At 55.6% G+C, this 24,477-nt stretch overlaps 4 protein-coding genes across 7 annotated transcripts; 1 reads left to right on the top strand and 3 right to left on the bottom strand.

Annotated features, from left to right (window-relative positions):
• Positions 1 to 11,556, bottom strand: AGPAT1 (1-acylglycerol-3-phosphate O-acyltransferase 1). Of its 2 annotated transcripts, none has more exons than XM_056127494.1 (7): positions 11,324 to 11,556; positions 3,376 to 3,584; positions 3,031 to 3,164; positions 2,550 to 2,725; positions 2,333 to 2,428; positions 2,165 to 2,237; positions 1 to 1,233 (listed from the first exon to the last, which is right to left on the bottom strand). In XM_056127494.1, exons 2-7 carry the CDS (start codon positions 3,573 to 3,575, stop codon positions 1,049 to 1,051), a joined length of 864 nt encoding a protein of 287 aa, XP_055983469.1. In that variant the 5' UTR covers positions 3,576 to 3,584; positions 11,324 to 11,556; the 3' UTR covers positions 1 to 1,048. The 2 variants fall into 2 exon arrangements, with proteins under 2 accessions (XP_055983469.1, XP_055983470.1); XM_056127495.1 differs by lacking the exon at positions 11,324 to 11,556 and adding an exon at positions 9,517 to 9,755.
• A 694-nt stretch (positions 11,557 to 12,250) lies between these two features.
• Positions 12,251 to 14,645, top strand: RNF5 (ring finger protein 5). 3 transcript variants are annotated; one of them, XM_056127491.1, is made up of 6 exons: positions 12,251 to 12,442; positions 13,395 to 13,413; positions 13,508 to 13,620; positions 13,730 to 13,784; positions 13,861 to 13,978; positions 14,073 to 14,645. In XM_056127491.1, exons 1-6 carry the CDS (start codon positions 12,303 to 12,305, stop codon positions 14,168 to 14,170), a joined length of 543 nt encoding a protein of 180 aa, XP_055983466.1. In that variant the 5' UTR covers positions 12,251 to 12,302; the 3' UTR covers positions 14,171 to 14,645. The 3 variants fall into 3 exon arrangements, with proteins under 3 accessions (XP_055983466.1, XP_055983465.1, XP_055983467.1); XM_056127490.1 differs by lacking the exon at positions 13,395 to 13,413 and having other exon boundaries at positions 13,414 to 13,620; XM_056127492.1 differs by lacking the exon at positions 13,395 to 13,413 and having other exon boundaries at positions 12,374 to 12,442.
• Positions 14,646 to 14,927: 282 nt separating this feature from the next.
• Positions 14,928 to 18,502, bottom strand: AGER (advanced glycosylation end-product specific receptor). Its single transcript, XM_056127502.1, has 10 exons — positions 18,188 to 18,502; positions 17,912 to 18,021; positions 17,599 to 17,791; positions 17,388 to 17,452; positions 17,193 to 17,280; positions 16,339 to 16,518; positions 16,079 to 16,197; positions 15,751 to 15,892; positions 15,224 to 15,353; positions 14,928 to 15,100 (listed from the first exon to the last, which is right to left on the bottom strand). Exons 1-10 carry the CDS (start codon positions 18,237 to 18,239, stop codon positions 15,001 to 15,003), a joined length of 1,179 nt encoding a protein of 392 aa, XP_055983477.1. The 5' UTR covers positions 18,240 to 18,502; the 3' UTR covers positions 14,928 to 15,000.
• Positions 18,503 to 19,794: 1,292 nt separating this feature from the next.
• PBX2 (PBX homeobox 2) lies at positions 19,795 to 24,219 on the bottom strand. The gene is made up of 9 exons (XM_056127513.1): positions 23,684 to 24,219; positions 22,784 to 22,857; positions 22,349 to 22,596; positions 22,050 to 22,240; positions 21,760 to 21,895; positions 21,513 to 21,666; positions 20,707 to 20,795; positions 20,514 to 20,600; positions 19,795 to 20,413 (listed from the first exon to the last, which is right to left on the bottom strand). The coding sequence occupies exons 1-9, from the start codon at positions 23,902 to 23,904 to the stop codon at positions 20,321 to 20,323; spliced, it is 1,293 nt and encodes a 430-aa protein (XP_055983488.1). The 5' UTR covers positions 23,905 to 24,219; the 3' UTR covers positions 19,795 to 20,320.
• Between the last annotated feature and the right edge of the window lie 258 nt (positions 24,220 to 24,477).

Here is a 24,477-nt window from a genome sequence, read left to right as displayed (position 1 = left end):
TCTCTCTCTCTCTCTCTGTCTTTATTCTTTTTTGCTGTTATCCAATAATTAATAAAATTCAACCACGCAAAACCAGGTCCCACTCTCTCCTTTTGCTCCCAGCCCACCTCCTTGGCTGTGGGCACAGGTCTGGGGTAGGAGGCAGGGAGTGGTTAATGCCACAGAAGGAAATGAAAACTGGCTCAGAGAGGGAAGCCTCAAAAGAAAGAGAAATAAATTAAAAGCCCTCCTGTCCCCTTCAGCCAGGGCTCAGTTCCTTTCCCCAGCTCCCCAAGAGCAAAGTGAGAGCAGTAGCTGATGTCTGCCTCTTCCCCTGGTGTCTGTTTAGAATGGTACGGCAAGGCTGCAGGGGGCTGGGGGGGCCTGAACCACTGAAGAATTGTACCATGGGGACAGGGGGAGGCTGAAATGTGGAGACCGAAACTGGCAACCAGGAGTGTCCTCGATCCTCGGCACAGGCAGGCATGAGACCTTGGAGTCCAAGTCCAGACTCCGCCGACGGGAGGCTCCATAGGAGGGTGAAGGTGCTGAGGAATGTTCCCGAGATGAGCCTGGGGGGTGTGTCCCAGGCGTCAGCTTCCAGCCACAGCGTGAGGAGACCGCCTCACACACAGAAGAGTCCACGGAATCCATGGATGTGGGGGCAGTGGTGGGGAACTGTTCCAGAGAATGGATGAGTCCACTAGCCAATGGGGGGGGTGGAGGAAGAGATCACAAAGGAAGAGGTCCACTGAGGACAGGCTGGAGTGCCCCCACCTGTGTAGGCTGAGCCACTGGCTAGCGGGGAGGCAACTGTCCCACAGACAAAATGGCACAGGAGGTGGGTGTGGGTCAAAGTGTAGACTGCACCGAGGCAAGAGAGTCTGAGGGAGCCGGGAAGGGGCAGGGTGCGGTGCTGTATCCACATTCACTTCAGAAGTTGAAGATTCCAAAGAGGAGAACAAGTGGGGAGAGGGGAAAACGAGGAAAAGGGCTCGGCCCTGTGGCAGGGCCCACTTTGGGCTAGGAGGAATGAGGGGTGGGGGTGGGGGGGAGATGAGAGGGAAGCTCAGAGCCGGGCCTCGCCCACCCCTCCAGGCTTCTTCACATAGTCACCACCACCCCTGCCATCCGTGGAGATTTCCCGGAAAATGGTGAGCATGGAGTGTCGAACTGTGTCAGCCAGCTCGGGGACGTCCTCTGGTGTCAATCCTTCTGTGGGCACTGGAGGCAGCACCCGCACTTGACATCGCCCTGGGAGGGATTGAGCAACACCATGGTTTGTTTACCCAGGCCTCAGCCCACCCGGGCAGCCAGTGTCTGCTGTTCCTGCTCGTTCATTCCTTAACTCTTCAGTTCTCACGCCCTGCCTGCCCTGAACTGAGCCTTGCTCCGAGGTTCACCTGCAAGAAGCCTTCCCCAAGCCCTGTCCAAAACCGTGGCAGCATCTGGCCAGATCTTGTCTAGGTTCAGAATTGACTACATTGCACACAGACTTTTCTTTCCGGCTGACAGTGACAGCCCTTGTAGGAGAGACTAAGTTGTCACTACTCTAGCAATGAGCGCTGACTATCCTGGGTAAGCAAGGTCTGGGCGACCTCAGACATGACACTGATGGCATCTCCAGTGCATTTCTGGTCGATAAAGATGATTCCTGCCAGCCAGCAAGCCGGTAGGGCAGAGTCGGCCAACAGGAGCTCTCACGCTTAGCAACTGGGCACCCAGTGGCTAAAGGGACCTGTGACATTTACGCTCTGCCCCTGCCCCGTCTTCCTATCTCATGGAAAGGCTTGTCCCCGTCCCTCTAAGCTCTCCTACAGAGTTCCATTCCTCTTGTTTTTTTGTTTGAGTGTGTAGGAGTGGGGGATAGAGGGGTTGGGCCACACCCCTGCTGTGCTTCTGGGCTACTCCCAGCTTTGTGCTGAGGTCACTCCCGACAGTACCTGTGTTCTATGTGGTGTCAGGGATCTAAGACGCTCAGTTGCATGCAAGGCAAGTGCTTTACCCCCTGTACTACCTTGCTGGCCCCCTTTTTGTGTTCTCATGTTTTTGCAGTGCCAAGAGCTGGACCCAGGGTGTCACCTAGACAAGACAAGTACTTTCCCACTGGGTCACATCCCTGCACCCCCACCCTCCCCTACAGTCTTTTTGGCAAGCCAGCCCCGGATCCACCCAGAACTCTCACCAGAAGTGAACCGGCGCTCCTTCTTACAGTAGAAGTCTCGATAGGAGGACATGACTATGGGAACAATGGGAACCTGGGAAAGGAAAAAGAAATCAGACCACAGCTTCTTTCCAAGGCTCCCAGATAGTGGAGGGTGGGGGTTTCTGGGGGAGAAGGGGCACTAATCACCTGGGCCTGCACCGCGAGGTGGAAGGCGCCCCGTTTGAAGGGCAGCATGGAGCCATTGTGGTTTCTCGTGCCTTCAGGGAAAACCCAGACCCGCACCTGAGGAAGACACAGACAAAGAGTTGGGCTCTCTGAGGCCTGGTGGCACTGCCCATCAATTCATTTACAACTGTTCTACTCCAGAGCCCCCCCAACGCCCGATTTCTCCTGGGTGACTCACATCCTGGGTAAGCAAGGTCTGGGCGACCTCAGACATGACACTGATGGCATCTCCAGTGCGTTTCCGGTCGATAAAGATGACTCCTGCCAGCCAGCAGGCCAGTCCGGCAGAGCCAGCCCACAGGAGCTCACGCTTGGCAATGGGCACACAGCGGCCTGGCAGAACCTCCATCATTCCTTGGGCAGAGATGGATGCAGGAAGAGGATCAGCGTGGGGGCGGTTAACTTTGCCCAGGTCATTACCTCACACGATGACGAGGGAATGAAGATAAAGAAAGAGGGACATGGGATGGGGGGAGGAGAGAGCGACTGAAGGGTACTCATGGTACCCCAAGGAGAAAAGCCTGGAAGGGAATAAGGGGGCAATGGCCCAAATAAGGGTGGAAATTGAGGACCTCTAGGGTAGGAAAATCTGAGGAAAGCTCCAGGAGGAAAGGCCTGGTTGGGGGGGCGGGGGAGGGTGCAGGTGTCCTAAGTCTCACCGAGCAGATCGAGGGAGCTCTGATGATTGGAGACGACAACATAGGGCTGGGACGGAGGGAAGTGGTGAGCCCCTCGCACCTCCACTCGGATCCCATATAGGTACTTGACGTGGAGAAGCATCAGGCGCAAGATTCTGTGGGGTCATGAAAAGGGGGGTCCAAATCTATCCCATGCCTTGGCATCCCCCCGCCCCCTGCTACTATCTTCCTGAGCGTCTTGGCAGCCCTCCCGCCTCCGTGTCCCTGACCACATTCTCGACTATATGCCACGCCCCTTCTGTACCCCAAGGCGCTGGCACCTGGACTCCCACATCTCCAGGCCTCCCCCACCCTGCTGTCCCTCACTTCATGTTCTCGACGTTGCGTCCTCGCACAGCACACACAGGGATGGCGAGCACAGCCAGGAAGAGGATCCAGCCATTGTAGAAGGCCATTTTGAAGAAGTACTTGGCACTGGGGCTGCAGAACCACAGAGTGGGCAGCAGGAAGAGCAGCAGCAGGAAGAGCAGCATCAACACCGTCCATGCCCCTGGCCACAGCTCCATTCTGGCCACCTGCAGAGGGATGGGTAAGGGACAGTGGGCCTGGATCCTGGAGGGTAGCAGGGCAGGCGAAATAGGAAGGCATGTTGGCAGAGTGACTGGGACCAAGGTCATGGCAAAGGGGGCCAAACTGAGGACGTAGGCAGGGTCCAGGCTCCCACTGGACAGGTCCGGACAGGGTAGTGGGGACAAAGCTCAGGACAGCTCTCCTAGCCTTTGCTCCCTGAAGACTCCAGATCTATTCAAGCAAGAGACTCAAGATATGGACACTCAGGGGCTGGAGAGATAGCACAGTGGGTAGGGCATTTGCCTTGTACCCAGCTGACCCAGGTTCGATTCTCAGCATCCCATACGGTCCCCTGAGCACTGCCAAGAGTAACTCCTGAGTGCAGAGGCAGGAGTAACCCCTGTGCATCGCCAGGTGTGATCCAAAAAGCCCCCAAAAAAAAGATATGGACACTCACAATGCACAGGTATACGACAACAAGCGAACAATCAAAATGACAGCTATCACTTTGCTGGCAGAAGTGTTACAGTGGCCTATACCTGCACTGTCTATAATGTAGCCACACAGAACAAATGAGCACTTTGAATGTGGCCTAGTCTGAATTGAGAGCTGTGCTGGGCATATAACATACACGTCAGATTTCAAAATTTTTGAATGAAAAAATAACAGAACATAAAATAGTTTATTAAAGGAGTTGAGCAATAGTACAGCAGGCAGGGTGGCTTGCCTTGCACAAAGCTGACCTGGATTCAATCTCTGGCACCACATCCAGTGGTCCTGGACTGCGCCAGGAGTGATCTCTGAGGGCAGAGCCAGAAGTAAGCCTGAGCACCACCAGGTGTGGCCCAAAAACCAAAAGTCCAAAAACCAAAATGTCTATTAAGGGCAGGGGAAATAATACAGTCGCTAAGATAGTGTAAGGTCTCCTTAGCACTGCCAGGAGTGATACCTGAGCACAGTTAATATGACCCCAAATCAACAACAAAATTCTAATAATCTTTTTTGAGTGTTTGTTTTTGGAAGTTCCACCTAGGGGTGCTCAGGAGTACTACTGCTCTAACCCCCTATTAATAATCTTTTAGGTTGAAATGAGTGACCTTTTAGACATACTGACACTACCAAGTATATAGCTATCATTAATTTCACTCTGGGCTGGAGCGATAGCACAGCGGGTAGGGCGTTCGCCTTACACGCGGCCAACATGGCCGACCCGAGTTCGATTCCTCCGCCCCTCTCGGAGGGCCCGGCAAGCTACCGAGAGTATTCGATATGCCAGACACAGTAACAACAAAGTCTCCAATGGAGACGTTACTGGGCCCGCTCGAGCAAATCGATGATCAACGGGAGGGCCTTTACTTTACTAATTTCACTCTATTGTTTTACATTTTTTGATGCAGTTATGACAAAATTAAGCATAACATACTGGCCTGGAGAGAAAGTGCAGAGGTTAAGGTGTTTGCCTTGCACTCTTGTCAACCTCTTTTTGAATCCCCAGCACTACATACGGTCACCCAAGTAATGCCAGGGGTTACTCCTGAACACAGATGGGTGTGGCCCAAAGTCCCTTACCTCCTGCAAAATGACTTATTTATGGTTTCTATTATATTTCGGTTGGAGGGGCTGTATAAAATATTGTTATATTTTTAAATGCGATCTATACAAGTTTTTGTTGTTTTTTGGACCACACCCGGCTGTGCTCAGGGTTTATCCCTGGCTTTGCATTCAGGGATCACTTCTGGCAGGCTGGGGGTGGGGGTGAGAGAACCACATAGGGTGCTGGGGATTAAAACACAGGTCAGATGCATGTAAGGCCAGTGCCTTACCTGCTAAACTATCTCCATGGCCCCAGACAATTTACATTTTATAGGAAAAATGCCCAGAGAGGCTAAATAACTTACCGGACATCAAGTAATTCCTGAATTCCTGAGAGACCTTCCGGTTTAAACCTAAGCAGTTTCTGCTCCTAATCACTTGGGAACATAGCCACTTGAATGGCCACACATAAACATACACATAGCAGACACAGTGAGAGTGAGCGAACACCCCCGGACATTCTCAAGGCCTAACTGCCAGGAATAAAGGCTCTGTCACTAATAGTTATACAAAGACGTTGTTCAGACACAAATTTAGCTACACCAGTGACAAATAAAGAAAAATAAACACATACCTACAAAAATCCCTCCGCCAGGCAGCCTCACTACCTTGGTCCCAGATAAGCCCAACCACATACCAGAAGCAGTTATACCTGTCAATCTTGCCTCCACCAGCGAACCCACCACCCTCTTTCTTCTTTTCTAGTGTTGGAGGCAATTCCGTGCGTAAGACCTTACCAGATACTGAGGGATAGGGAAAGGCAAAGACAGAGAGTAAAAGGGACAGCATGTCACATACCACCTCCCAACGCTGGAGGAAGAGGCACTGGCACCAGAGCCTGCCTTCCAGGCTTTTCCTTCTTCCTACTGCCTGGGGCAGGGCCACAACTCACAAAAAGGGTGTTTAGGGAAGTAGCCATTACACACAGGCACTCCCACCAATGACCGGACTGGCTGTGCTCAAAGGTGAGCCACACTGCCAAGACAGCATTCAGGAGACAGCCCCTCTGTCCCACTGCCTCTCCAATCCAGACCAGTGTCACTCTCCTGGGATCATGTTCAACATGCTCCAAACTCTTCCCTCATTTAACTACTCAGCCAGACCCTCTTGTCACCTGTATGACAATCACTGAGAATTTTCTTTTTGCTTTGTTTTCGGGCCACACCCAGTGCGGTGCTCAGGACTTATTCCTGGCTCTGTGCTCAGGGGACCATATAGGATGCTGGGGATTGAACCAGGTTTGGCCACATGCAAAGCAAGCACCCTACCCGCTGTACTCTCTCTCTGGCTCCAATCACTGAAATTTTTCTGTAACATAAATCTGAGCATTTCCTTATCTTGCCTTCTGCTTAGATCTTTGGCCATGTCCCCACAAAAGTCTTTTTCGCTCCAATCAAACTGACTTACCTCATTTGCTCATTGCTCTTTCATGCCTCTATGTTATGAACATGGTGCTTCCTTTGGCTGAAAACCCTTCTTGCCTCTTTCACTTACACGACACAGTTTGGAGTCATTTTCTTGGACTTCTTCCTTAACCCTCTAGTGAGCTGTCACTGCACTCTTATCAGTGGTTCTCAAAGTATGGAAATGCAAACACTAGGGCCTCACTCCAGTTTTCCTTAGAAAATCTGGGCTGGGGCTCTAATACAGTTGTAAAGCACATACATACATGCCCTGAGAGCCCAATCTTCAGCACTGTGGTGGAAGAAAAGAATTCTGGATGTAGTTCAGCAGCAGAGGGCATACCCTGCACACAAAAGACCTGGATCTGGGAGCTAGAGAGAGTCCAGCAGGCACAGCTCTACCAGTTCAATCCCCAGCACCCTATAGACATCCCACATCTGTCAGGAGTCATCCCTGAGTTCAGAGCCATAAGCCCAGGGTACACCTGGGGACGACCCCAAACAAACAAAAAACAAAGAAGACACGCGTTCAATCCCTGCAACACACACACACACACACACACACACACACACACACACACACACACACACACCCCACCAAAGAAACATCCTGGGTGCTGGTTCAATCTACACATTTACAAGTTGCACATGAGTTTAAGAACCACTAATCTGGAAACCACACCTGATGAGTAATTACTGCTCAAATCAATGGCACTTTTGCTTCTCTTCCTACTCTGTAAGTAGCTTGAAGATAGGAATTCTGTCTTATCCCCAGAAGCCAAGACAAAAGGCACTCAACAAATATTTGCCGAACAGATTATAGGGCTACACACCCACACGGTCATGATTAATGACAGAGAAGAGAGTTCAGATGGTGAATTCTACAGCTAACCTCTGAAGGAAAGTTGCCTAGGACCAGCAGGGAGGACTGAAGACATAGCCCAAGAGGCTAGTGCTCTGTTCAATTTCCAGCATCAAAGGTCCCCCAAGCACCAGTTGCGAGCCTTAGCAATGTACTCAGGTACTCATGTAGCCCCACCTTACTGACAATATATGTGGCCTAAAAAACAAATTAAAAAATAGAAAAGGGGACCAGAGATACAGCACCACAGGTAAGGCACTTGTCTTACACAGTCAGTCAACTCAGGTCAATCCCTTATACCACTACATGCAGTTCCCCGAGCCCTGGTAGGAGTAATCCCTGAGTGCAGTCAGGAGTAAGCGCTAAGCACAGCTGGGTGTGGCTCCATACCAAAGAAAACAAAAAAGAGGGGCCAGAGAGACTGCACAGGGGTTAAGGCACTTGTCTTACATGCGGTCGAAACGCTTCAATCCTGGTTCAATACCCAGCACCACATATGCTCTCCTGAGTGAGCACTGCCAAGAAAGACCCCTGAACAGAGTCAGGAGTAAGGAAGGAATAAGGCACCGAAACACAAGCCATTCTGTGCCCCCTGAGAGAGGAGGGGCATGGGGGGAGAGGGGGAAAAGGGGGAGAGAGAGAGAGAGAGAGAGAGAGAGAGGCGCCACTGTGACCAGAGCAAGTCTCACTCTGAAGATAGATACAATACACAGTCACAGTAAAGGCAGAGTGACAATAATCAAGAGTACATACCAACCCAACACTTGAAATGTACAGAAGATTAACAGGCCATGGGGGGGGGGGGGATGGACGAGTGGAATAGGATGGATCCCGTGGCAGGCACCAAGCTCCCTGGACACCGACTTACACCACCACGGGAGAGAGAACGTGCACGTAGAGACACAGGCTACAGAGATCAGCAAATAAAAGTATGCAAGGATGGTTCTTCCTGCACTCAGCAGCCCAGTTACCTCCTCGAGTCTGTGGTATTAAGCAAGTGCCCGTCTGGAGCAGAAATGTCCAAGGATTTATAACACCCGAGTGCCAAATAGGTAAATGAGCACACAGCTCCCAGAATATACTGCCAGCAGAATTATGAAATAGTATGCATAACTAGAAGCACACAGCACATCATGTGAAGGGCCATGCACATGGGCGGTGAGGTGATGGGGAAAACACCAGGAGCGGAAAGGCGAATCCGCCAACCACAAATGCAGACCTGCTGGTCAGTGAAGACACAGGATCCTACACATGGAGATGATTTCACATGGTGGGACCATGGACAGAACATGAGCCCAAATAAAATAAAAGTCAAATCTACACATGCATCAGTGTGCAAGAAATAAGAAATCCCCTGAACAAATTAAAAAAAGAGGAAAATTCACACATTTCAAACCTGGAGTGAGACATGAACATAGGATAGTATGGGCAATCCTGATGGAAAATAACATCATTTCTCTATAGCCCATGGTAAACCAAAGCAACCCGGCTGCAAACAAGTCAATAACCACGTCAAAGGCACAAAATCAATGTAGAAAAAAACGCCCCCCTCCCCCTGCTCCAGGCAGTCTGTGTGTTAGTAAGAGTCTAGCCACCCTGTGGAAGGCCACGAGAGGTCCAAAGAATGAAAAGAGAGGTACTGTGCCTAGATGGAAATAGGGTGCCTGAGGGCATTCCTAGGAAGCCAACTGCTGGAGGAAGGAGAGCAGTAAACCACCTTCTCCCTGCCACAACCCCCCCCCCCCCCAACACACACCCCCCAAGAGTCATGTGGGGCCACAGAGCAGGAAGAGGAATTTGGGAAAGTGTCAGAAATTTCCTTTCCAGGATTCCCTGTCCACACCCCCATCCCAAATTCGCAGCTCTCCATCTCTCCTCCTCCCTTTTGTAGCTCGTCCCACCCTCCTCCCTCTCAGGCCCCCTCTTTCTCCCAGCAGCCCTCTCCCAGTTGGCCCAGCTCTTCCCCAGCAACCCTCTCCCCCGGTCCGCCCTCCCGGACCCGGACCCCCGTCCCCTCCCTCCTCCCGGGCCCTTTCGGCACCCTCCTCCCTCGGCCTCCCATCCCTTTCCCGCCCCCACCTCAATGGGGTGGGGGGCCTGGGGGTCTGGCCCCCTCCCCAGCCAGGCTGCAGCAGCGGTGGTGGCGGGTGGCTGTGTCTCCGCCTCGGTCGGGGTGTCGGTGCCCAGGGGCGACAGGACTTGGGGGTGTCCTAGCCCCGGCCGGTGGAGGGGAGGTGAGATTGGGAGGCTGGGCCCATAGCGGTAGGAATGGTGGGGGGTTGTCCCCCCAGCTCCCTCCCTCCCTCCCTTCCTGCTGTCTCTGAGGGCTGGGGCTGCTGCTGCCGCTATCCCCCCCACCCCTCCCCTCCGCCTGCTGGTTTCCGGGGCTGGCCAGGAAGTAGGGGGCGGTGATGGGCGGCCTGTTTTGCCAATCGCTTCCCAGCGACCCAGGCGGCTCCTTCCCACATCTCCCCAATCTCCCGTCGCTCGCTCGCTCGCACCCGGGAGAGAGCTCAGCTGGGCGAGCCTCCGGCTGGCCCAGGCGGAGTCCAGCTGTGTCTTTCCCCTGCGACTCCTTTTCGGCACACATGGCTTGCGTTTCGGTGCGCTGCTGCTTCCTTAGCCCTCCGCTTCCTGCTGGTCCTATTCGCGCTCTCTCCTGGCCCCCTTCCTCCCAGATCTGCTGCTTCCCTCCAAGCCAGCGCTTCTCCCGGGACCTCTTTCCCCGAGCCCCATTCAACTCCTAGTATTTAAAGCACCTACAATGTCCCAAGCAGATGTCTCCAGGTGTCTTCTCTCTCTCTCTCCCTAGGGCTCCATCGCTCCCCACTTCGCCCTCCAGACCTGTCGTGAGGTCCTCTTGCCCTTTGTCCCCAGCTCTTCCACCAGTCCTGCCCCCTTTTACCCCCTGCTTCGAAAGGGAGAAGCACTTTCGAGGCGGCCCCCTTTCCCATACAAGCCTTTAAAGCCCTGTTCCCAGCTCTTCCTTGGTACCCCCTTCCTAACGGTCTCCTCACTTAAAGCCCGAGCTAAGACTTAAAGTCCTTCCCACGTTACATTCCGGGCGCACCGTTTCTTCTAGCGGAAATTGGGTATTTAGCATTACCTCCTTTTTCGGGGTGGGGGGAGAAAACGAGGAAGAATGTGGGTTCCTTGGCAGTGAGCACGCCTCCGTGATTCTGTAACTGCGGCTCGAGCTCCCGCACCAGCCCGTGCCCCTCTCTCCCTGACTCCCATTATACCTTGAACCGGGATCATTCCATCACTCTTCCCTCTTTTGGCCTCCAACTCTTCCCCCTCAAGTCACTTTCCCTCCCTCCCCCTCCCCCCCCCCCCCAAGTCTCTTAGGGTTTCTTGAGCCCTCACCTTCCCTGCCCTCCTCTGGGAAACGTCCAACCCCTCACTTGAGTCACATGGGGCCTTCGGATCGGGGTGTTGCAGAACAGCCCCTCCCCCCGACACACCTTTGCCCTGCAGGAGTTTACACGCCCTGAGGAGATGCAGTGAACTCGGGCAGCGGGAGGGCTGTTACCTAGGTCGGCTCCTGGGGCCACCGTGAGGGTTACTGTAGGAAAAGCCCAGACTCGGAAGAACAGGCGCCAGCTCTGAAGCGGCTTGCCCAGGTCCCGGGGGTCCAGCCCAGGAGGAAGCCCCCCGCTCTGCGGGGCGAGGGACTGAGGAGAGGAAGGGGCGGGTCTAAGCCGTGGCGCTGCGGGTCGCCCGAGACTTGGGGCGGGTCTTGCCCCTCGGGCGCCCCCCACTCACAAAGGGGTGGGGCGCGCCTGCAGTTTCAGTCGGAGTCGGGGTCGACCCCCGTCCCGCTCGGCGTCACATGATGGGGGGGGGGGCGGGTGAGCCTTTCGTTCCGCTGGACTCTATAAATCACCTAGCAAGGGGCGGGCTGAGTCGTCCAGCCGAGCGAGAGGGGTTAACGCCAGCGCCGCAGACCGACGCTCTCACCATCCAGGCGCCGGGCTAATCCCAGTCGTGCTCCCTTCTTCACTGAGAGGGAGGGGACGACCCAAGTTCTGGTCCCTACGTCACCGAAGGAGGCCGGAGCCATTTTGAACCCCGCGACCCCAGTGTTTGCTTTCTTTTCTAGGTCTCCGCCGTCTTTCCCGAGCTCAGCCAATCGGGGTCGAAGGAAACGGCCCAATCAGCGGCCCAATCAGAGGCCGCCGCCGGAGGACCCGGATGAGGCCCAGCCGAGGCCTTTGAACCCCCCAAGTCCCGCCAATTGTAAAGCAGTTACCATGGCGACACGTCAGAAGTGAAAGGGTGGGACCAGGAAAGGCGCGACCCCCTGGGGGATTGGCCCGGCCTTTCCCGCCACCCACTGCGCACGCGCCTAGCGCCTAAAAACCACCATTTTCCAGGGCGTTCTAGCCAATCGGTTGCTTTGGAGCGATACGCTCCAAAGTCCAATAGGAATCCGGACATTCTATGAAAGAGGAAGTGAAGGGAAGGGGGTGGTTTATCGCGAGCGACGTCTGTTTCGGACAAACCAATTGCTTCTGGCCCGAGTGATGACTGGCAGCTACTCAGACGAATAGAGCCCTCCTTGACGGGGCAAAACGTCGGGCGTCGTCACCAATCCGAAGGCACTGCATACTGACCGAGCCCGGAAGGACCAATAGCATTTGCCAGGGCAGCACCTCACAAACCTCTTTCCACTCCCACCCCGTGAGCCAATCCTTTCTTCGTAACCCGATTGACGGGCAGGCAAACGGACCAATCGTGTGGGAAACCTTGAAGCCGGCCCCAACGATCGCGGGCAGGAGGCGGTCTCTCGTTGGTTGGGGCGTGTGTGTGTATGTGTGTTTGGGGGGACTGAGGGGCTCTCGGGGGGCGAAACCGGAGCGACCATGGCAGCGGCGGAGGAGGAGGACGGAGGCCCCGAAGGGCTAAATCGCGAGCGGGGCGGGGCGGGCGCGACCTTCGAATGTAATATATGTCTGGAGACCGCTCGGGAAGCGGTGGTCAGTGTGTGTGGCCACCTGTACTGGTGAGAACCCGGGGAGTGCTGCTTACCTTTCCACCGGGGAGCCTGCGGATGGGGGGCTCCTATAATTCTGCCGAGGACCGGAGGGCACACCCCCATAGGAGAGGTCCGAGGAGGGGACTTTGTGAGTCTTGTCGGATCTGTGTGGGCGGAAGGGTCCTCCGGGTCCAGACCGGACCCAGGGGGCGTGTCAGCGCGCTTCTGTCCGGGTGAGACCCGAGCCATCTGATCCCAGGGACGTCTCGGCCGAACGGTAGGACGGAGTCGCAGATAGAACCGGGGAGGCGCACGTCAGTTGAGTGGGGGAGACCTAGGGGAATGTGGAATCCCTTGCAGGTGAGACGCGGGAGCGAGGGATGGGACGAACTTGGGGACGAGAGCGCTGTGGAGGGGACGCCCGAGAGAGTGAAGGGTTGTGGAAATGGGAAGCTGATTTGTCCTGGCAAAGAGAAAAATGTAGAATGTAGAGTGGGTTGGTTTGGGCGTGATGGAAATCAGAATGGGGCCAGGCTGAAGAGATCCAGGAAGGAGAGTTTGAAGAGAACTGGGAATAAGTGTGTGTGTGTGTGTGTGTGTGTGTGTGTGTGTGTGTGTGTGTGTGTAGCCTGGTAATGCTGTAGCTTTCCGTATTGGAAGATCAAATAAGTGTGTGTGTGTGTGTGTGCAGCCTGGGAATGATGTAGCTTTCCGTATTGGAAGATCAAATAAGTGTGTGTGTGTGTGTGTGTGTGTGTGTGTGTGTGTGTGTGTGCGCAGACTGGATGTAGCCTTCTGTATTGGAAGATCAGAGAGGCAGGAAGGCCAGGTTGACTGGCATGCTAGACGTTTAGAAATTAGGAAAAGAAACAGCAGGTGCTGCCTGGGATTTTGCAAGAGTGAGACTCCGAAGTTGGGTCTGGGACTCTCTTTCCTTTTTCAGGAAATGACCAGTCATTCTTTTCTTCCCCCCACGCAGTTGGCCCTGTCTTCATCAGGTGCGTAGTCAGAGGACGTGAAGAGGGAAATGGGGGGTCTGAGGAGCTGGAAGAACCCGCTGTATACTGGAAACCACTTCGTTTTTCCCTCCAGTGGTTGGAGACCCGGCCCGACAGGCAAGAGTGCCCAGTGTGTAAAGCTGGGATCAGCAGAGAAAAGGTCATCCCCCTGTACGGGCGTGGGAGTCAGAAGCCCCGGGATCCCAGGTGAGCAAGATGGGAGTTGGCAAGGGGGGACGGTGGGAGGGGACGGCCTGCCTGGGGTGGGGCGTGGGAAAGAACCTTGCCTATGGATGACCACTCTCCTCTTTCTCAGATTGAAAACTCCACCCCGCCCCCAGGGCCAGCGCCCAGCTCCGGAGAGCAGAGGGGTGAGTCTTGGCTGATTGTGTTCCTTCCTTGCCCAAGGTTTGCCCGCTTCCCCTCTGACTTTCTCCACCTCCCTAGGGATTCCAGCCTTTTGGTGATACCGGCGGCTTCCACTTCTCGTTTGGTGTTGGTGCTTTTCCCTTTGGTTTTTTCACCACTGTCTTCAACACCCATGAGCCATTCCGTCGGGGTACAGGTAAGAATCCTGCCCTCTGATCCTCCCCGGGAACCTTCGGAATCCTTTCAGGCTTCCCGGAGTGGTTACTCCCACTGCTTTCTTCTTCCTACAGGTGTGGATCTGGGACAGGGTCACCCGGCCTCCAGCTGGCAGGACTCCCTCTTCCTGTTCCTCGCAATCTTCTTCTTTTTCTGGCTGCTCAGTATTTGAGCCGTGTCTGCTTTCTACCCACCTCCAGCCAGAGGAAAATCAGTATTGGGGGTCCTTGCTGACCCACCCTTCCCCCTGGACCCTCCCTCCTGCTCCTCCAGTCCTGTTGGCTGAGGCCACTCTCCAGGAAGGTGTGGAGAGGAGTCACAGCTGAACCTTGGATGGGAGGCCCTTCTGCTCGGAACTGCTTACTCAGTAGCAGCACCTTCGCCGCTGTGGGAGAGGACAGGCCAGAACGGCCGCATCTCCCCCTTCCGGATCCCTTGCCTCCCCCCACATTTCTTCAGCTGATGTTGAAAGGTGGGCAAGGCTCCCTTACTCTCCCCCACTTTCCCCTTTGTTGATTTAATTTAATTTTCCTCTCCCCAGTGTCTATTATGGGTTTCGACTCTTACGTGCTTCCTTCCCTAACTACCTCCTTGATTACATGTTCAATAAACAAGGTGAGCCGTATTGATGGGCACCCTCGCCCCTTTGTCCTCTGCTCCTTCCTAACCAAGCCTGGAGTACCTTCTCCCCAGATGTGCTCTGAAGCCCCAGGGGTGAGCCCCTTTTCCTTTTGAGGTTCTCAGGTTGCACGAGGTGCTCTCTCTCTCTCTCTCTCTCTCTCTCTCTCTCTCTCTCTCTCACACACACACACACACACACACAAGCAAACGGGCCCATGGATGTGTCAGGTGTTTACTCATCACTGTCTGTGGGTGGCTCTGGTTGCAGCAGAAGGGTCAGGAGGTAGGGTAGAGATTACATAGGGGAAGGTCAGTTGGGGGGGTCACGACAGTGCAGGAGAAAAGGGGAGCTGCTGGTGGCCGGGTCTGGCTGAGGGACCCTCACGGTCCTCCTGCACTGCTGCTCTCGGGCGCCTCAGCTTCCCCCGACTGCTTCAGCTCTGCACGCTCCTCCACCTCCTCCTGGTGTTCTGGCACTTTCCTGGGGAGGAGGATTGGGGAGAATTCTGTACATGGTTTCAGGCACTCTGACATTCTTCACCCCACACCCGCTCCTTGCTGCCCAAGAGCCCCAAGTCCAAGATGCCTGCCTCACCCCGCTCACCTCTCTGCTCCTCGGCGCCGGCGCCGCCTTTGCCACATGATGATCCCAATGAGCAGGGCAGCTGTCCCCAGGCCTCCGAGAACCCCTAGGCCCAGGGCTAGAGTTCCCAGCCCGGGTTCCTCCTCAGAATCTGTGGGGAGATGGGAGATGGGAGAATGAGGGCACAGACCCCACACCTCACCGTTCCTCTCTCGTCAGAGTGGAGGCTGCCCGCCTCTGATACCCCACACCTGCAGATGGCCACTCCTCACCTGTGTCTGGAAGGCCTCGATGGAGCGAGTCAGGACAGTCTTAGTGGGTGCCCCATTGGGAGTTTAGCCCTTTCCTCAGTTCAGAGGGGAGAGGAATCAGGCTGGGCCGCTTTCTTGGTGGGGTTTGGGTGAGGCCGAGAAGGCCCAGGTGTGGGCACATAAGGATGGCTGGGAGGAGGGGGGGGTGCCTCCTGGGGCCAACGCCTGAGTGGGGTAAGGAATTGGAGTCTGCACTGCCCAGCCCTGGGGAGCTGGGGGTTCAGGGAGAGGTCTCACCGATGAGGCTGATGGTGACAGCACGACTTTCCTGGGGCCCGTGGCTGGGATGGGTGACCACACAGCTGTAGGTTCCCTGGTCCTGAGGCCCTACCTCACTGAGAAGCAGCACGGGGTTGGGGGACTCGGGCAGTGGCATGCCCTGGTGGGGGAAAGCGGACGGTGGCTGTTGTAACCCCCGTCCGCACATCCCTACTCCTTCGTCTCCACGGTTTCAGACACCCTGCCTGCCTCCCCGCTCACCTACCTCTCCCTCCAGGCGCCCTCTGCCCACCTAGTTGGCACTTGGCATCTTTCTGCCTCCCCACTCCCTCTCCAGGTGACTCACATCCTTGATCCAGTGGATTTGAGGGGCAGGGGCTTCACAGGTCAGGGTCACAGTACCACCGGGGGCTACTGCCCCACCTTCGGGCTCCACTAGCAAATGAATCTCTAGGGGCACAGGCTCTGGGGGTGGGAAGGGCGCGGGGTGGAGAATTACACATATTACATCATCCTGGCAATGCTGGCTTTACCCTTCCCTCCTGAAGGCCAAACTTTCAGAATATGCTCCCTGGAGCTTGGGGCCCTTCCCACCTCTGTGCTCACCCCCGAGCTGGAGGGGGGCCGAGTGAAGGACACGGCGCCGGGGAAGGCCCGGATTGAAGCTACAGGAGAAGGTGGAGCCGGGCAAAGCTTCTCCCTCTTCTAGGGTCACCATCAGCTCAGACTGAAGGGTGAAAAGCCCTGTCTCTGGGTGTTGTATGGTCTCCTCCTTCACAGACACACCTGTGGTGGGAGGAAGACAAGACATCCAGGGTGAGTATAAGACAAGGATCAGAAAGATGGTGAGGGGCCTGGAGCAATGACACAGCGGATAGGGTGCTTGCCTTGTATGTGGCCCACCTGGGTTCTACCCGACATCCTATGTGGTCCCCAAAGCACTGCCAGGAGTAATTCCTGAGCACAGAGCCAGGAGTAAACCCTGAGCATTGCTGGGTGTGACCCCTAAAACAAACCAAAAAACTCAACAAAAAAATGCGGCCAGAGCAATGGTACCATGGGTAGGGCATTTGCCTTACAAGTCACCTACCCGATTTTGATACCTACACCCAAGTTCATACGGAGTGATCCCTGAGCATTGTCCATAGTAAGCCCCTGAGCACCACCAGGTGTGGCCCAAAAATGAATAAAAAAAAGATGGTGGGTGGCTGGCTTAGAAGCTGGAGAGAGCTCAGTGGTCTGGGTGCATGCTTTGCATGCTGGAGCCCCAGGTTCGATCCCTGGCACGGCCTGTCCCCTAAGCACCATTGGGTGTGGCCCAACCAGGGAGTGGTTTGAAGGGTTGGAGCATATGCTTTGCATGCAGAAGTTCCTGAGTTTAAGTCCCAGGCCCAGCATGGTCCCCAGAGCACTGTGTGGGGAATAACTGAGGTGGCTGAGTGGGGGACACTGGGATTTACCTTTTTCATCAGGTACCAGGGGTTTTCCATCGAGGAGCCAGCTAAGGGTCCCTTCAGGGTAGCCCCCTCTGGACACACATGTCCCCACCTAGGGAAAGGGGTGACATCATCTGAAACCAAGACTCCATACACACCCACACTGCCCCTCTCCCTGCCCATTTTCACGACCACTTCCTACTTCTCGGTTTCTACTACCTTGTTGGAGACACCAGCCTTGATTTCTAAAGCAGGATCAACAATTTCTGGCTTCCTGGGAGGCTCTGAAGGGAGGATAAACACAGTCAGAAGAGGCTTCTCATGCCTCGGTGTGGAAACGCGCAGTGGAGGCCCACAGCTTTGTTATATGCCAGGGAGCTGAGACTCTGAGGCGAGAGGTGGGCCTCCAAGAAGGCCCTGGGGCCCTTACCATACACTCGGACTTGGTAATTGGACCTGATCTCTTTTCCACTTCTGCTCACTGCCCGGCACTGGAAGGTCCCCTCATCTTGTATCTCAACAGCTGGCAGGAGGAGGGAGCCATTAGGGAGGATGCGAGCCACATTGTCCCAGGAGGTTTCATGGGGATTCAGGACCTTCCAAGCCTCTGTTCGACCCGTGTTCTGGGGACAAGAGTAGAGCATCAGTAGCACAAGGCCTCTGGAAAGGACCGATGAGGCAGGGAGGTGGGGATGCAGATTGAATCCAAGGAGTGTCCTTCCAGAAATGGGAGCCCAACTCACCAGTTTCCATTCCGGCTGCTGCTGCGGCTGTTTTCTGGGGATTCCCTTGCATTTCAGCATCAGTGATTTCCCGATCCGGGCTGTGATGTTCTGACCTCCGACTACTGCCCCTGGGAGACAGCACCAAGGTAAAAGGGGCAAGGAAGGGAAAGGGGGGCTATATTAAGCCAGGACAGGGAGAGGGAGCTTGAAACCAATGCCTAGGTTCCTGAAAGTTCTGGGGAGATTTGGGGAATACAGAGATCTTCAGTTGAGAGAGGGGGAGGGTTAGCTCACCCCACAGACTAAGGACCAGCACCCAGGTTCCAGCCGCTGCCCTTGCTGCCATCCTGCTGCTTGCCTGGGCTCCCGGCTCTGTGTGAGCCTCTCAGCTGCTGAGACAGACGCCCTAGGTGGGGCTTGCACCCCAGCCCCTGCCCCCAGCTCCCATCCTGGCCGTCACAGGGAATGCTAGGAATTCCTGCCTCTCCGACAAGAGTCCTTCAGGTACTAAGAGAAACAATTATCACCCCGCCCCTGGGCACTGCCAGCCTCTGGACACCACATCCATGGGGGTGGGGAATACACCTCCCAGTCATGCCTGAGGGTGGAGGGGGGTAGTCCAGCCCGTTGCCTCAGAAGTCAGAGCAAATGACCCCAGAAGCTCCGTCCTGAATAAGCAAGGTTGGTAGGCCAACCAGGGTTCAGGGGCAAGTTTCCAGTAGAGAAAGGCAAAAGGGTTTGAGGCCTGGGGGGTGAGGGAGAGGCTTTCTGGGGGGGGGGGGGGGGGTGAAGGGCAGCAGCCCAGAGGTAAAACCCTTGATGACACTTGATGAGGAAAAAAAAATTATTTTTCTGAAATTTTTTTAAAATTTCTATTTTTGAAAAAAAAATTCTCAACTAAACCCAGGGAAAAAAGAAATTTCTTTATTTAAAATTGCAGTTTTTTTTTTCCTGTGAAACTACAAGTTTACAATGAGGAGAGAACTGCCCCAGGCCCACACCTTCCCGCCCCAACCCATCACATTCCCGAACTGCCCCAATCCTGCCCAGATCTTGGATGGGAGGAGTTTCCTAGTATGACAGTCTTGTTATAATCCTGAGGGTGTTTGAGGGGTTCAGATGGTAGGGTTCAGGACCAAGGATGGGACAATGGTCATTTTTCTTTCCCCATACCTGGCTTTTGCAACCTCCCTCCTCTCGATTTTGGACTGAGAAAAAAAGATACCTCATTTCTGGGGAAATTGAGGAAGATACAGACACAAGCACCCAAACGGATATTTAACATATTTGGCAATAACCCCCTCCCCATTCTTCTTCCCCCTCCAATCTGCAGAGTAGTGAAGATTCAAAGGCATGTCACTCACAGGGGAAGGTGGCATCTCTGAGGTGCTATTTCCTCAAAACAACCGAGTCCAACCTTGTGGGGAGGGGGGCTAGCCCAGAAGAGCAAGCCACAATGCCTCGCACAAGCCAACACCGATGTGATTTTACAAGCGAAGGAAAACGTTTAAGTGATTTGGAGGGGGGGGAGGCGGAAGCTTGGTGCCCTGCTAAATCTATTTCCTGATGGCCAGGACTGGAGCAAGGTGGGTCTCTTTACCGGTTCTACTTGTTCCCCTTTCTCTCAGACCCCTTTGGCTATCACCCCTAATATGGGAAAGCAAGAAATTAAAAAAAAAATCAACGTATTTATAAAAACATCTACTTCCCAAAACTAAAAATTAAGAACAACAAACCAAGAAATAATAATAATTAAAAAAAAAAGTTACAGATGGATCCCAGGGTTTAATTTTCTTTCCTTTGAAAAAAAAAAAAAGTTCAACCCCAAAGCCCAGTCAACAATCAATCCCTAAAGTAGCAGAAACTCCCTCCGAGGTAGATATCTGAGTCAGACACTCTCGTCCACCGAGCAATTCTATTGGTTTAAGATGAGCTGCGTATGAGGTAATAAAGCCATCTGGAGGGGCGGAGGGCAGGGAGGCACAGGGGGCGTGGCATCCTCTGTCCAGAAGCTGTGCCCCCATTTTTGGCATCTCTGGTCAGACAGGGCTGGCGTCTCCACAGATCCCAGAGCTTAGAGAAGTGGGGTGGGGGAGCCCAGAGAGAATGGTTATATACCGTGTATGTGAGAGAAAGGAAGGATCTGGAGACAGGATTCTGGGAGTGTTTTTCAGTGTGGGAGAAAAGGGGGGAGAGAAAAGACTGAGAATCGGGGGAGAAAGACACCATTCTCCCCCCCTTCGTGAACCCCGTTCTCCCTGCCATGTAATCAGCATCCCAGCACTGAGATTCCGGGCGGGGAGGCAATGACCCCATTCGCCCTCAGTCTTGTGCTTCTTCCGTGGCTGGGGCTTGTCCTCTGGATGCCTGCGTCCTCTCAGAGTCGCCTGGTGAGACACCACCCCTGTGGCCCCGAGGGGGGCCAGTTCAGTTGGAAGTGTCAGAGTGAACGCTCCCTGGTCCCTCTGTCGGGGATGTCACTGAGGATGGGGTCACAGCCTCCTGCCAGCCACCATTTGCCTAGAAAAAAAGAGGGCGGGCTCAGAGAACTGCCCCATACCACCAGGGAACGGGCCCTCCCATGCAGTCAAGGAAAGGAGGGTTCCGGGGATCTACTCACCCTCATTTCCCGAGGGCTGTACATCTGGCCTCCCCCGAGGTTATCCCCGTAGCCTCCTGCCCCCATGGAGTGTCGGAGAGATTCCACCTGCAGCCACAAGGAGAGGGGGGGTCACTGAAATGCGTCCGAAGGAAAAAAAAAAAACAACTTCCAGTGCTAAGGGGAGGTCTGGAAGCTGGGACATGGGCCTGACCTGAGAGGCAGAGTAGGAATCTCCATTGAGGCCGGGCATTCCCAGAAACATGTCTCCAGATCCTGAGAGGTTGAAAGAGCCGCCAGAGCCTTGCAGGAGACGAAGGGAAGAATAGATCAGAGTCCATGAGGGCAGGCAAGAAACCCACCAAAGTTTTGTTTCCCCAAATCCTGAACTCTGTGGGGGCACATCCTTACATTCCACAAAACAACACACTGCCAAGATAGTGTCCAACAGTAACACACTTGCCTTGCATGTGGCCATGCCCAGTTAGGTGAGCCCCAGCATGCATAAGCCTGGAGTAGCCTCCAAGTACCACTGGGTGTGGCACCAACCCACCACCCTCCCCATCCTCCAAATAAGAACAAAATGCTGCCATATTCAGGAAAAAAGTTCATATTCAGAGGTGGTTCCTGAGTCTGCCTGGCCACATATTGTAAGAAAAAGTGGACAGGGGCTGGAGCAATATAGCACAGCAGGTAGGGCATTTGTCCTGCACACGGCCAACCCGAGTTCAATTCCCAGCATCCTATATGGTCCTCTGAGCACCTCCAGGAGTAATTCCTGAGTGCAGAGCCAGGATAACCCCTGAGCATTGCTGGGTGTAACCCCAAAATAAAATAAAAATGAATTAAAAAAAAAAAAGACACCAGAATAGTCCCCATCCCGACACTGCCATCCCTCCTCAGTTTAGTCCCTTGACCCCCCCGCCCAAAGGTACCCTCTTGGCTATGACCCTGCCTAGGAGGGTGTGGGAACAAAAGCAAGAAGTAAAAGAGCCAGCCAAGGGGGCCAGCGAGCTCCACCTGCAGAGGAAGGGGGTGTCGGGGAGCTGGTACGGCTGTGGCCCCCCTGGGTAACTGACACGGCCGTCTTCACGGCATAGATGTTTGCCTCTTCTTGGAACTTCCCGATATTTTTCTTATAGCGAATCCGCTTGTTACCAAACCAGTTGGAGACCTGTGGGGCATTGGGCAGAAAGGACAGTCAGGTGGACACGTTCCCTCGGGAAGTGAAGGCAGAGCCTTTCACACGCGTGCTCTGCCCGGTTACCTGAGACACGGTGATTCCGCACTTCTTGGCGAGCTCCTCCTTAGCCTCCTCGCTAGGATATGGGTTACTCAGGTGGGAGTAGAAATACTCGTTTAGAACTTCAGTGGCCTGTTTGCTGAAGTTACGGCGCTTTCGCCTGCAGAGAGAAGGCAAGGGTGTTGAGGTCAGTGGGTTCCATCTTGCATAAGCGCAGGGGACACCCCTCTCAACGGTACTGTGCAGTGCAGTGTGGCGGTCCAGGGGCTTGGAGAATGGAAGACGCGAGGTACAGAGAAGGCTCCGGGTCCTACCTGGCATCCAGGAAGCGGGAGCGCAGGATCATGACGGCCTCGCAGGTGCTCTGCTTCAGCTGCATCTGGATGGCACTGAATTTCCGGTGGATGATGCTCACCATGCGCTCCATCTCCTTGGGGGCCACAGGCCGTGTGCGGCTCTGCTCCCTCAGCAGGTTCATGACATGGGTCGTGAACTCGTTACAGGCCTGCAGGGAGGGCCGGTAGCCTGGTGAGGTGCCCTCTGCCCTTGAGATGCCCCCCCTACCACCACCCCGAGAATCTTCCTTCTGCCCACCGCCGCCTCCTCTCCTCACCTGCTCATACTTCTCCAGCTCTGAGTGGTAGATGTGGCGGATCTGGGCGAGTTTGCTGCGATAGTCCGAGTGTTCGATGGAGTTGTCAGGGGACACGCCACCCCCGGAGGCGGCTGCTGCTGCCGCTGCGGCAGCCGAGCCCCCTCCTTTCTCAGGCCCCGCGACACCCTCGGCGAGAAGCATGTTGTCCAAGCGCATCAGCTGGGGGTCCACCGGTTCTTCCTCTTGGGAGCTTCGGATGCTGAGGCCTAGCACGCAGGCAAGTGGACTTAGGGGCATAGACCCCCCACATCTGCAAGCTTTGGTTCCCCCCAGGCTGCGTTAGTCACCTCCCGAGTCCCTTCACTCTCAGAGCCCCAAGTCCCAAACTCTTAGCCCAGGTTCACAGGTGAGTGGGGCGCTGGGCCCCGTGAGGAATCACACGGCCCCACATACCCGTTTTCTCCTTGATTTCACACAGGACGCTGAAGAGTGCAGGCTTCATTCGGTGGCAATTCAGGGCATGTTTCCTTGGGACAACAGGAGACAAAAGTCGAGACCATACCAAGACAGCGACGGGTGGGTATCACTGGGGATGAGGGGAGCCCGGGAACAGGGGAGCTAGGTAAATCGGAGGCTGAATGGGGCTGGGGGTTCCTGGGAAAAGGTCCGCTCCCAGAGTCTGAAGATGTGGGGGAAGCAGCTTGGCTTCAGGAGACGGAGGGATGATGCCCACAAGACTTAAGGGGACTAGGGTCGGCTGCGGGAGACAATCCCAAAGAACACAGGGGGAGGGTCTGGGGGTGGCTGCAGAAGTGAGGGTGACTATGTAGATTTCTGAGAGAGGCCCGGAAAAGCGGCAGGAGTTTGAGATGCAAGGGGCTAGGGGTGTGAGCTCCAGTAGAGAGTTCAGTGTAGCTGTATGTGAAGGGTCCTGGGGCCAGGGGCAGAGCCGAGGCTCTGCAGCTCCCCCACTCCGCAGGGGGCGAGACCCCTGGAAGCTAGGTCGAGACTGGAGAGGCACCAGTGCAGGGCTCTGGGTCCTGAGGCACGGGTGGGCTGGGTGGAGTTGGGAAGGGGACAGCGAAAGCAGTTTCTTAGTCTGGCGGGGGAGGGTCAGGGGAGGGAGGGTCAGTGAGAGGTTAGGAAGGGGCGCGACGACCTGGGGGTTCCCTCTCTGAAGGTTTCAGGGGCTGGGATGAGGGGAGGTTGCAGAGGAATCACTTATCTCGGGGCTCCCCAGGGGTAAGAAGAGGATCCAGGAGTTGGGGGCAGGGGGGCGCTTCCCGGAAGATTCAGAGCTTGTGAATGGGGTTTCGGCCGGTCAGTGCGGGGTCCCGGGGTGGGGGCACTCACTTGGCCTGGGCTTCGTCCAGGCTCTGGTCGGTGATGGTCATTATCTGCTGCAGAATGTCCCCGATGTCTTGCTTCCCTCGGCCTCCCGGGACCCCCCCGCTACCCCCACCGGGGTCTCCGGCGCCGGGAGGCTCTCCAGGGCCCCCCGTCTCCCCACCCACCAATCCCAGGCCCCCCCGGCCCCCGCCCGGAGGGGGCGGCCCCAGCAGCCGCTCGTCCATAGTTGGGGGGGGGGCCCTGAGGCCCCCTCCCTGCTCCGCCCCTCCCCCCGCCTGGTTACTTCCCCCCCGAAACTCGCAGGGGCCGCTGCTCCCTCCGCCCCAACCCCCGCCCGTCTCCCTCGCTCCCGTCTCCCCCGGGGGTTCACCCCGGCCCGGAGGGAGACCTGGGGTACCGTCTGGGTCCCCCACAGGAGACCCCGGCCCCCGGCGGCGGAGAAAATGGAGCCGGAGAGAGAGAGAGGAGGCCCAAGCGGGGGTGTGTGTGCGAGAGAGGGAGGAGGGCGGAGGGAGCAGGGGGAGCGAGGGAGGAGGCTGGGGGAGGGGAGCCGGGAGGAAGAGGAGGGGAGACGAGAGGAGGAACGGGGAGGAGCTGGGGGCGGGGAGAGCCGCGCAGAAACCCCGGCGCCGAGGCCGGGTGGAGGAGGGGAGGGGGCGCGGGGCGGAGCCGGCCCAAGGGGAAACCTGGGGGGGCCCCCGCGCCCGGACTAGGCGGCCGGGGGTGGTGGGGGCGCCCCCCTGAGTTCTGAGGCCGAGATCTGGGGGATCCGGACTCTGGCCGCTGGAATGTCCGGG

This window comes from Sorex fumeus, unplaced genomic scaffold (genome assembly GCF_029834395.1).
Source record: "Sorex fumeus unplaced genomic scaffold, SorFum_2.1 ptg000063l, whole genome shotgun sequence".
Taxonomy (NCBI): domain Eukaryota; kingdom Metazoa; phylum Chordata; class Mammalia; order Eulipotyphla; family Soricidae; genus Sorex; species Sorex fumeus.
Note: the sequence above shows the minus strand (reverse complement) of the source record. Positions and strands in the feature narration are given on the sequence as shown.

What these genes read in the sequence shown, in the direction of transcription:
- AGER (XM_056127502.1), bottom strand. Translation starts at nt 18,239, where the DNA reads ATGGCAGCAAGGGCAGCGGCTGGAACCTGGGTGCTGGTCCTTAGTCTG. An exon ending in AGCAGCCGGAATGGAAACTG is followed by an intron (nt 17,792 to 17,911) that starts GTGAGTTGGGCT and finishes TCTTGTCCCCAG; the next exon opens with AACACGGGTCGAACAGAGGC. An exon ending in AAATCCACTGGATCAAGGAT is followed by an intron (nt 15,893 to 16,078) that starts GTGAGTCACCTG and finishes TTCCCCCACCAG; the next exon opens with GGCATGCCACTGCCCGAGTC.
- AGPAT1 (XM_056127494.1), bottom strand. Translation starts at nt 3,575, where the DNA reads ATGGAGCTGTGGCCAGGGGCATGGACGGTGTTGATGCTGCTCTTCCTG. An exon ending in ACCTCGCGGTGCAGGCCCAG is followed by an intron (nt 2,238 to 2,332) that starts GTGATTAGTGCC and finishes TTCCTTTCCCAG; the next exon opens with GTTCCCATTGTTCCCATAGT. An exon ending in GGAGCGCCGGTTCACTTCTG is followed by an intron (nt 1,234 to 2,164) that starts GTGAGAGTTCTG and finishes AATCCCTCCCAG; the next exon opens with GGCGATGTCAAGTGCGGGTG.
- PBX2 (XM_056127513.1), bottom strand. Translation starts at nt 23,904, where the DNA reads ATGGACGAGCGGCTGCTGGGGCCGCCCCCTCCGGGCGGGGGCCGGGGG. An exon ending in TGAAATCAAGGAGAAAACGG is followed by an intron (nt 22,597 to 22,783) that starts GTATGTGGGGCC and finishes CCTGCGTGCTAG; the next exon opens with GCCTCAGCATCCGAAGCTCC. An exon ending in ACAGCCCTCGGGAAATGAGG is followed by an intron (nt 20,414 to 20,513) that starts GTGAGTAGATCC and finishes CTTTTTTTCTAG; the next exon opens with GCAAATGGTGGCTGGCAGGA.
- RNF5 (XM_056127490.1), top strand. Translation starts at nt 12,303, where the DNA reads ATGGCAGCGGCGGAGGAGGAGGACGGAGGCCCCGAAGGGCTAAATCGC. An exon ending in GTGTGTGGCCACCTGTACTG is followed by an intron (nt 12,443 to 13,413) that starts GTGAGAACCCGG and finishes TGTCTTCATCAG; the next exon opens with GTGCGTAGTCAGAGGACGTG. An exon ending in CAGCTCCGGAGAGCAGAGGG is followed by an intron (nt 13,785 to 13,860) that starts GTGAGTCTTGGC and finishes CCACCTCCCTAG; the next exon opens with GGATTCCAGCCTTTTGGTGA.